Genomic DNA, 12,199 nt, shown 5'->3' on the forward strand with positions numbered 1-12,199 from the left:
TTAACAGGATATATAACTTCAAACTCATAGTAGTTTAGTATATATTATTTAGAGTTGATAAAATTAGCTTATGAAATTATATTTAGAGATAGCAAAATTAGCCAATGACATCATAATCCATTCAACCTGCTAAAGTTAGATGGATTATTGAGTTGCTCGTTCATTAGCCTAGTTCATTGCGGCCATCAATATTTGGGATGATATCTAATTCAAGTTGATTCATGAAAATTTTTATGATCTACATTTTAGCTCATTTTTGTACAAGTAATTTTGGACATATCAAGAATTTTTCAATTTAATAAGGCCAAACACATATATAGCCTCTTTAACTTATCTTTAAATTTCATTTGACACTCCAACTTAACTTTGTATCACTTTAACCCTCCAACTCTATTTGTAATATATCATGTAAACACAAAATGCTGTCCGAATAGATTAATAAAATTATTCACCTTCTAAATGTATGAGGAGTTTTTTTTAACATTAATATTCAACATTTTTTTTATAGTTAACAACCTTCTCCCTTATTTATTTTCTCTATCTTCTCTTCAATTCCATTTTTTCCTTCATCTATTTTACTTATCCATTTATTTTCTTCATCTACCTAGCCATTTAACAACTTAGTCATTTTAAACCGCCCCAATTCAATTAAATTTGCTCATTTTTCGTACCCAATTTAATTTAATTTGCTCATTTTTCATACCTAAATTCAATTCAATTCGCTCATTTACCATCGACTTTGGTTGATGGATAGAAATATTAGTAATGTATTTTAATTGGCATGCAAAAGTTGTCCAGTGTACACGTAAATGGCTGTCCCATTATCTTTTATTTCCCTGCTAGCTTTAAGAGCAAAACAGTAAAGCATCAATATTTTATCCTCTTAAATATCTGTAGCTCACACTTCCTTTTTTGATCATTAATCATCATCTATCTCAAAAAATAGTTCCACGCATTAAAACATTAATATCTGTTCATATTTCAACTTTTCATTCTGTTTTTATGCTTAATTTTTCTGTCCATAGGATAAGATCTACTAGGGAACAAATGTCTTTTAAATTTACAATAGATCGATATTGTGATAGTAACAATATAAATTAATAGAGTGTACAATATTATTCTTATTAAATGAAAAATTAAGTTGAACAGAAATATTTTCGTTATTTGGGATGTTTTTTCAGTTTCGGGTTAGGATTTTTTCTCTTTCTAAAAAAAAAAAAAATTCTTGGTTTGATTTCGGATTTTGAAACATAAAAATCGAAAACATATACTTTCTCTTTGTTCATTTGGTTTTCCTTATATTAGATTGAGATATATCTTCTATATTACCTTAAAAGTATGAACTCCTAACTTGAATGTTAAATTACTATAATATCCCTAACTTAGATTGTGATTTTTTCGATGAGTTGTGACTTTTTCGATAAGTTGTGACTTTTTTCGAAGGGTTGTGATTTTTCGATGAGTTGTGACTTTTTCAATAAGTTGTGGCATTTCCAAAGAGTAGTGAATTTTTCAATAAGTTGTGACTTTTCCAAAGGGTTATGACTTCTCGAAAGGTCATGACTTTTCAGATAAGACACAAAAAATATTTGTTCATACTACCCTTTGTTGACTATAAATTAAGGGGCTTCCTCTCATTTTTCAACCACAATTTTTTTAATCTTCTACTCTTCTTCTTCTTGCATTTTAAATTTTTTTTGTGTGATTTATTGTTGTTGAGTGAGTTAGAAGTTTAGCGAAATATGAGGTACCCCTATATTCTGATGAAGTAAGTCGTTCTATCCTAAGATGGTATATTCCATAACCTCGAGTATTTGAGAAAAATAATTTTGATGATATGAGAATTATTTTTTTGCTTAATATATACATTAGTATGTAATACTTCAATATATGAAGCTAACATGATGTAGTATAAATTCATTTATTTTGTATTTAAATTAAAGTATTATATATGTCACAAATGTATTATCAAGTTAACAAGATAATCTAACTTCAAAATATATTATTTTAAAATGTTGTGATTTTTAAAAAAAAGTATTGGTCAAGCTAAATATTTGACATAACTCAAATCTCTATTTAACCATCATTCATTATAACAACAAAGTACCTTTTTTCTTTGGTAAAGTTACCACTCTATGATAGTCTTACTCAAATATTAATTGAGTACTAATGTTTTATTAAACAGATATTACGTATAAAGATAAAATATTGAAATATTTATGGTAATCCTTATTTGTGTCATCCACATACTAAATTTCAAGTATGAATATTTAAGAGAAAAATTGTGCTTCCATCATTTATGTTCATACCTTCAAGAAGAAAGGCTATTGATGACATATTTTTATTGATATATTTTTTTTTAATTTTATTGGTTAGATTCGTTTATAAAATTGAGTGAAGTAAAAATACTACTACTAAAGAAATATCACTTTCTCCCCCATATTTAAACTTTCAATGTATTTTGAAATGTTTCAATGATATCTGTTCATTTTGATCTCAAAATACAAGTAATTTATGACAATCTGTATTAATCATTTATTATAATTTGTCCTATGTTCTTTCAACTATAATTATTAACTAAAAACTTTAATTTAGTAATACTAATTTTATTTTACAACATCGTATATTATATATACGATATACATGTGCAACGCACGTGCCATGAAACTAGTATATATATATATCACAAAATCTAACGAGGAACAAGCTAAGAATGTTATTAATTAAAACAATAATTTCTATAACAGCTTAATAAGTATATTCGATAAATTACTGATAAGTTTCATCGTATGGTCAATTAAAATCCTTTCAACATAATTAGTCGATATGAAATATAAAATAATTAATATATCCTCTTCCTTTATTATTTCTGCTTGCAAAAATAAATCTTATTTGTGTCAAGTAGTAATTTCTTCAATTTCAATTTATATGAGTCTATTTGTCTGGATCTGAGGTTTAACAAAAAAAAAAGAATTTTGAAATTTATAGTCTTAAACATTTCATCACATTTATGTTGTATAATGTTTTTAAAAGTTGTGATTTTAATTATGTCATAATATTTATGTTGTTATAAAAGCTTTTCATTAGGTAAATTAAAATGAAAAATTAAATTATTTGAAATAATTTTCTATTAAATTAAAAAAACTAACTACATTCACATAAATGGAAAAAACGTGTCATTTTTTACGATTAGATTTTTAGTCAAAGAAAATGTTTATGCTTTACCCCCACCCTATCTTGAGAAAAAGAAGCAATTTATTTATTGTGAAGAACAACTTGTTGACATCATAACCAAACCTCTTTACCATGATTTAATACCTTTTTTTTTTCGCTAGAAGTTAAATGTCCATCAACACGTACCTTCGATTGGAAAATTATGGAGCATATACAATGTTTTAGCTACTTAAGTATCTATTTTAGTTATGCTTGTTTGGATGATTGTTATTTGCGGTAGTGGCGAAGTCATAACTTATTTAAAGGATTAAAATTCAATAAAAAATAGAAAGAAAAGCTTTTACTGTAAACACAATATTTGCTGTCTTTGATTTTATTTGTTCGTGAAGGATGCCCACAAATTCATATCATCAGAAATTACAGTGGGATGAATAAAAAATTTCTATTCTTAATTAGAAATTTTCAATTTGAGTTTTTGAATATGAAAAAAACAGATAAAAAACACATTTTTTAAAAATGAACTTTACGCAATATTAATTTAAATGAGTCGGAGCTCCAATCGATCCGGCCGAAAGAAAATGATTCCCATAAACCAATCTTCCCCCGGAAAAAGTGGATGAACTTTTCCTTTTGGCACATTATTAGACAATATTGGTTCCAAATAATGTATTTAGGACGATCGATCCATCACAATCGCCAGAGGAGTATCTCTTTTATTTATTTATTTATTTTACCTTTTGTAGCAATCATTAAAAGAGAGGAAATCAGTGGGAAACATCATTTATATTGGGTGACCTCAATAAATAGCTAATTGCTGTCCCATTGTTATGACATTGTCCATTTTTATAGAACTACTTCCATGTTTTTGTGCTACTAAAGTTGCAATATTTAGGATAGCCTCCAACTTTAGGTTAAAAAAAAATAAGATAAAAAATACTAAAGTTGTATTCTTGTAATTTGTGTGGTTATTAGGGTAAGCCTTTTTTTTTCTCCTATTAAATTATATCAATATAGTATTATATAGTCTTGTCTTGATAAGAATATGATTTATAAGGAAATATGATAAGTTTGAATGATTAATCTTGCCAAACAAAGTGTATCTTTGACAAAGTTTTGGTTAAAAGATTCGCAATCAAATCTAGGGTTTCAATTAATTAGAGAAATTGCCTAATAAATTAGGATTTCACCATCAGACAAGTTGCCTAATAATTTTTACTTTATTTTGAAGTTATGAAGTTGAAATTGAAGATGTAATCGTATTTATATTTTGTAATATTTTTTTGTAAGAATATTTGGAACAATGTTTATGCTTGAAATTAAAATTCTTTAAATACAGTTTCAAGTTGAATTTGAAATACTAATTTTCTTGATTGAATTTGACTGATTTTCAAATAAAGTGTTAAAATCTAGGAAGTTTTAGATACATTGTATACAAGTGAATTCAATTCACACATATATGTGATACATAAATAAATCTCGCTCACCTCCCTTTCATCTTGCTCCCACTCTCCTATGTATCTGGTATCCCAAAAACATGCAAATCATATCAGATACATACAAATACATGTATCTAGTGTGATTCACATATATCTGTGATACATGACTATCTCCATCCCCATCTAGCTTGCCTCTCTCTCGATTTTAGTGTATCTGGTAGCATAAATACATATATCTAGGTGTGTATTCATCAATATATGGTAGGACATTCTTAATTAGTGGTAAGATAGGGTATAATTTGGAAATATAGGTAGAATTTGTATATGATATGGATGTATGTCATAATATAGTTTTCCCAGTTCGACCGCTCATATGACACCTAGTTAAAAAAAAGATGTTTTTTTTAAATAGACTAAAAAAATAGGACAAATAAATTAAAACGGGCCTTAGTCCTTAATTTACTACTAATGGAGCTTTGCCTTTACCATTTTATGGAGGAAACTAAAGTAGTGGAATTGCCACCATACAAATATACATTTGGTCAAGTCAATATTCAAGTCCTAGGCTATATCCAACTCCTTATAGCTAAGAAGTAGAGTGTTTTAGAATTTGTTAAACGTCAACCGATGTTTTTATAGGCAAATTTTAAAGTTTACACATCCTCTGTTTCCTTATATTATGCCAATTATTATTAAAAATGTCCCTCTAGTTAGGCCCCTTTTACCATTCATAATCAGGCCAAGAAAAGACTAATAACTTGTTTGGCCAAATTTATAAAATCAATTTAGTTTAAAATATTTTTCAAAAAAATATATTTGATAAGATGCAATTTGTATTTGATCAATGAATTTGAAAGAACGTAGGAATAACAATTAATGTTTTATCAAGAAGCTTGCTTCTAAAAAGTAATTCTAAATATATTTTTCTCAAAGGTGCTTTTCAAAAAGCAAGTTAAGCAACTTTTTTTTAGCTTCTGAAAAATAATTTTTTTTACTCCATCGAAATACTTATTTTCTCAAAAAAAAAAACTAGGTCAATGAGTTTTTTTCTGACAAACTCATGATTTTGTTATAGTTGTAACACTTTTTAGAGGTTTTGGTTATTCTGTACCACACTATTTGATGATCTACAATTCACGTTCAAGTTCACATGGTGGGGATTTGTGTGTGTACTGAAAAAAAATAAAAGGATGTCCCTTTAGTTGTATATTTCATGTATCACACACCTTCTCTCTCTAAATCTGAAAATATTCTTTGAAAAACATTAAAAACTTTAGAATTAAGAGAATGTTTATGAATTACTTTACTTCTCAAGAGTACAAACGATATGTCTATTTCTTTCTAGATAATATGTTTTTTTTTCTTAATTATGTTTGGATTATTAGGATGTTATTAGTAATTCGTATATACATATATGTGTCATGATATCTTTTACACATTTGTGTTTTTCAATTGCATATTTATTTTAGAGAAAATTTCATAAATAACAAAGAGATGAAATTTAATTAGTCTCCTTAGCAACAATTTGCATAATTACGCTTTATACATATAATTTCTTTTGCTATTGGTATTTTCATTTGTATATTTTATTTGTCAATAAACAAACAAGGTAAGTATATACAAATTCTGTATTTATACATATAAGAATTTTTCAAAACTCCGTTTGTATATTCCGCTTGCCAATATACAAACATGGTAATTTATTATGAATTTTTCATAACTTATACAAATCAAATGTACCAAAAAATCGTATACAAATAGTTGCATTCTGATTTTATACAATCAGAAATCAAATTGACAATTCATTGCAAAATTTAAAAAACTATAGCCGCAAATCATAAATATTTAAAACTATAGCCAAATTAAATAATACACTATAAATATTTGTTATTTTGCATAATATTTCCTTTTCTTATTAAATTTTATGATTTCAATACAATAGCTGCTAAATTTAAAGACCCTCACCTCATGCCAGGTAAAAAGCACCGACTTGCATTATTAGAATTTTTTTAAAATTTTAAAGTCAGAAATTTTTCTAATTTTTAACTATAGAGAAAACGATGCATCTTTTGCGTGGGTTTTTTATGGTGGAAGAAGACGGAAAAGGACCATTAGTTCATTATAACATAAAATATTAAAGTTTTAGTCCTCCACGCAATCTGGAGGACTTGAGAATACATCTTTGGATCTCAATCTCTCATTTTTTAAAATGTGTACTTTATAATAATTGATGAGACCATTTTCAGTTAAAATAATGTCCTTTTCCGGTCCGAAGCTCTAACAAAATTCGGATCTTGCACTGCATGCAGGGCCCATTTATGTGTGAGACGCTTTCAATATGATTTTCTCCATACCCAAGGCTCGAACCTAAAATCTCTGTTTAAGAGTGGAGCAGTTCCACCACTGCACTTTGCATGATCTTTTTCTCTTTTACTCCTTTGATTTCAATTTAAAGTATATTTTGAGAATCAATTTTTTTTAAAAAAAATAATTCAACCTTCAATATTTTATATTCAAATTATTAATCACCTACCCAATTTATGTGGAATTATTTAAATTTAAAAATCGCGTTTAGAGAAAAAAAATTAATATCTAAAATCTGAATAGCACCACATAAACTAAGAAGATGCTTGATGGTTTTTGCATGAATTAGGAATCAAGCAAGCGATGTATACAGATGGTATTATTATTCTAGTAAAGATTAAATCAAGAACGACGTTAGAGTTGGTAGCAGCCTTATTGGTAAATTATATTGCATGCAACACGTTCCACAAAAATATCTTATGTACAAAAGAAGAGAAAATGACTTAAAAAATTAAAGTATCATGGTTTCAATCATTGTTAAAAGCATAATAATAATAATTCTAGAGAAACATAGTGTGGCTCTTGAATTTTGGAGAATATTACCCACAAAACCTTAAAAGTGGAGTAATTTAGACAGTTGTTAATTTATTCAACTTTGACAACTTCTTTTTCTAGACGAAGAAAATGAATTTCATGCAACAAAAGGAAAAAGAGAAGGCTACCTAATAATACACTTTGATTGGAAGATTTTATTTTGGTACAGTTAATTAGTCGTTTGGTCAAAAAATAAATCAACCTGTAGCTACAAAATAATACTAACATATATGTTAATGTATAATTAATAAAATTAGATCTATTTTACCCTTACCTCTCCTCTTTCCATCACCGTTTTTCTCAATCCCCCCATTTTCTCTGTGACTTATTCATTGTCAAATTCACTATATACACTTCCTATGTATTTTATCGCCCTCATCATCGTTGCAAATAATGTATATATATATTCAGTGTATATTCATTTTGTTTTGATAAATAGGGATAATACAATAATAATAATAATAATAATAATAATAATGAATATACAATAATTAGACATTGAGATAAAGTCATCTCTCCATTCATTGAAAATGCGCAAAACATCGACCAAAATCTTCACCAATAAACACCATAAGTATCACCAACACCACTATACAATGTATAAGCATCGTATATACACTATAAAAAAAAGTATACATACATATATTATACAATTTATAAGCATATTATATACACTATAGGCAATACGTACAATAGATGCAGTCATCTCTCCATTCACCATGGATTCATGTTCACCATAAACTAGAATATAAATCTGCCCATGCATGTATATATATAATGTAACATAACACGTGTATATATATATATAACTTTGATACACTATCATTACGTACATATAACTTTTATACACAATTAAAATACAAACACCATTAAGCCACTAACCTACCAATAATTAGTATCCATTTCAAAAAACAATTATCTACAATCTTTAGAAAAACAAGTGATATGCTAAATATGTCACAAACAATTAAAAAAATACATCACATAGATTAATTATATTGGATCCATTTCATAGTAGACGACTATATGTTCAGATAAATGACACCCCACTAGGAGAAGATAAGTGTAACATAAAGCAATTGCAAAGCTAAGCATATCCTAAATTCATCAGCCATTGCATCAAATTGATCTTCTCAATAGCTACACCACATCCAACTCTATTATTGATGTAAATCTAAATCTTTATTAATTGGTCCCTCTTCCCATTTTTCTTCTTCTTTTTGGTTGTTAATTTGGGTTCATTTCGTACAGACAATAAAAGAAAAAACAATAAAGCATGCATGAGTTGTAATAAATCTTTAGTGCTCCTAAGGATTGGGGAATGACATAATAAAGATCTGTCTTGGGACCCTTTAAAATTTATGATATTGCCATAGCACTTTCATTATATATATATTTTTTTAAAAATAAAATAAAAATATAATAAATTTAGGATTTTCCCCATCCCTTGCTAGTATAAATATGTGAATCAAATTCTTTTCATTTCACTGCCAACTAAGTCAAGTAGAAAACTTACTTGTCTTTTGCAACTCTTGAGTAGAAACATTAAAAAAAAAAACATGGCTGGTATTTCTAATCACTGGGCTTTTGCTTTTGGTGTCCTTGGTAAATAAATATACATCTTTATTTTCTCCTTCTTCTTGCTTCTTTATTGTTCGATAGAAATTCTTAATAGTCTGTTTCGCCAATTTTTTAATTTTAATATGCACCCTTTTCTCCTATCAAAATTCCTACTGAATTTCTTAATGATATATTAAAGGGATCACATTAATCATATCTTCCTCAAACTCATTCTTTTTTTCTTTTTATTGGTAATTTGCAGGCAACATTGTCTCGTTCATTGTGTTCCTTTCTCCAATGTGAGTCTCCATCTAATTTACTTTTTGAAAAAAATTCGGTATATATATTTTGCTTATTATAATCTGATTAACATCGTATTATAATTTTACTATGTATGTATTTTTGTAGACCGACGTTCTATAACATTTACAAGAAAAAATCAACAGAAGGTTATCAATCAATTCCTTATGTGGTTGCTCTCTTTAGTTCCATGCTTTGGATATATTATGCACTTTTGAAAACCAACATGCCCCTTCTCATCACAATTAATTCCTTTGGTATGTTCATTGAGACTATCTACGTTGGTCTCCACCTTTTCTACGCACCAAAGAAAGCCAGGGTACGTAATTAAGTTTTTACAATTAACTTTCTTATACGTAATGAATGAAGAACGCAACACATAAGTCTAATATATTATATTTGTACAGGTCCAAACTGTAAAAATGCTCATGTTATCGGTGGTTGGTGGATTTGGTGCAATAATCCTAGTTACTGAATTTCTATTCAAAGGAGTTGTTCGTGGACAAGTTGTTGGATGGATTTGCCTTATTTTCTCCTTATGTGTATTCGTTGCACCGTTAGGCATTGTGGTAAACTTTTACGTGCAATTTTTAATTTTCTCAATTGACTATTATTTTTTTAATTCCATACATATTACGTAGATCTAATTTTTCTCATTATATTTCATGCAGAGAAAAGTGATCAAAACAAAGAGTGTGGAATACATGCCACTACTTCTATCAGTTTTTCTCACATTAAGTGCTGTTATGTGGTTCTTCTATGGTCTCTTGCTCAAAGATATTAACATTGCTGTAAGTTATTCACTCCCCCCGTTTTAATTTGTTACTCAACTTTTGATTTGATATGGAGTTTTGAAAAGTAAAAAAGAAAAATTGAAAATGATAATCTTAAACATGCACAAGATATATAAAAATCGAGTCTTAAACATGCATGCATGCATGCCATGCCAAAATAGAAAAAAAGACATTTATTTTGAAACGGACTATATATATATTCTAACGTACATTCCTTGTTATTATTTATAGGCTCCAAATGTATTGGGATTCATCTTTGGTATACTCCAAATTGTGTTGTATGCAATATACAGCAAAAAAGAGAAGGTCATTCTAAAGGAACAGAAACTACCAGAAATACAAACTCCAGGTGTAATTGTGAAGGATGAGAACATGCATACTAATAAGAAGCTTCCAGAACTCACACAAGAACAAATTATTGACATAGTGAAACTTGGTTTACTGGTTTGCTCAGATAAAACACAGGTTGCCACGTGTCCAAATGATACTGATTGTGGAGTTAAAGACACTAACAATAATGTAGTAAACATGCCTAAGCTGCAAACTGTGGCTTAATTTGGGATTAATCTCAGATTAATTGTCTTTCCTTTTGAGTTAATTTCCTAGTTCTAGCTTTATCTTGTAATGTACTCAAAATGATAATATAGCAATAAAAATATTGCGTTGAAATTAAAGTTCTATTGAATGTACTTATATATATATATATTATTTTTAATCAAACATGTAAAAATTCGGCAAATTTTACCTGATTGATACTAAATAGGGCAACAAAATTAGTTCATGAAAATATCGTCTTAGTAAATTTTAATTTACCCATGGAAAAAACTTATCCGCATTAACTAATGCAATTTCCATTATTATGTGATTTAATGAAGTAAAATACATGTTAATTAATTAAGGTTAAGTAAAATACTTTAGCCATCTAAAATTTGGCTTAAATTGGTTTATAATTCAGATTGATGCATAAGAAACTAGGTTTTTTTTTTAGTATTTGTGAAAATATATGTTAGTTCTGTTTGATGATAAATCAAATTATATTCATAATTTAGCTTTGTGTTGGACGGGTCATTTTGACCCAACTCATCTCAGATCAAATAACCTCTAAAGAAATTAATAACCCAACCAATTTTGTTCCTCCCAAATTCGAACTATGGGATCATGCGAAAATTGTAAAATATCGTGCGAGAAATCACACATTTAAGCTTTAAAATTGAAAATTATAAAATATCATAAAAACACCGTATATAATCTCAGTCATTGATAAATTTTTATTTTTTGATCCTTCTTATCAACTAAGTATATTCAAATCTATAATCAAATATATGATTTTGGTCCCTTTTTTAGGAAATGTTTTAGATTTTATCATTTCTTGAACTAATTTATCCTCAAAATATGGAGTAAAAATACAAATTTAATATAGCACATGAATAATGAAACGGAAATTTGTGTATTATAGTAAATTACTAATTCAAAATAAATATTATAGCTACAGTTTCATTTAATTCCAATTCGCAATAAACTTCTTGTCATTCGCCTCTCTCCCCTCTCTCTAGAATCTCGCTCGCTATTCTCCTCTTTTCCAGTCATCTCTCCCTCGCCTCTCTCACCTTATACAAAGACAAATGAATAATTTGTGTTTGTATTGCTATAAAGTGAGAGACTGTATAGTCTGTATATACAAATATAAATACACATATTTCTCTGTCCTATACACTTATAATTATACAAATACAAATCTTCCTCTCCCCAATCCTCTTTTGCCTTCCTCTCTCTCTCTCTCTCGCTTTATATAAATACAAATTACAAAATACAATGTATAATTTGTGTTTGTATAAAGCGAGAGAGAGATTTGATATACAAATACAAATGTTTTAACTCGATTCAATTGTATACAAATTCAAATTTTATTCAAATATACAAACACAATCATTAATACATATACATAGTAGTTACATATACACTATTATCTAACCGATATACATATACAATTCACATCTCTCCACTCTCTAAGCCTCTCTCATCTCTCTCTCCCAATCT

The 12,199-nt window shown here is 27.9% G+C and overlaps 1 protein-coding gene across 1 annotated transcript; it reads left to right on the top strand.

The window, feature by feature from the left end:
- Positions 1-8,983: 8,983 nt before the first annotated feature.
- On the top strand, positions 8,984-10,836 carry LOC125858632 (bidirectional sugar transporter SWEET12-like). Its single transcript, XM_049538465.1, has 6 exons — positions 8,984-9,113; positions 9,331-9,367; positions 9,477-9,687; positions 9,776-9,937; positions 10,040-10,159; positions 10,394-10,836. Exons 1-6 carry the CDS (start codon positions 9,068-9,070, stop codon positions 10,715-10,717), a joined length of 900 nt encoding a protein of 299 aa, XP_049394422.1. The 5' UTR covers positions 8,984-9,067; the 3' UTR covers positions 10,718-10,836.
- The last annotated feature ends 1,363 nt before the right edge of the window (positions 10,837-12,199 follow it).

The sequence above is a fragment of the Solanum stenotomum genome, chromosome 3 (genome assembly GCF_019186545.1).
Source record: "Solanum stenotomum isolate F172 chromosome 3, ASM1918654v1, whole genome shotgun sequence".
Taxonomy (NCBI): Eukaryota; Viridiplantae; Streptophyta; class Magnoliopsida; order Solanales; family Solanaceae; genus Solanum; species Solanum stenotomum.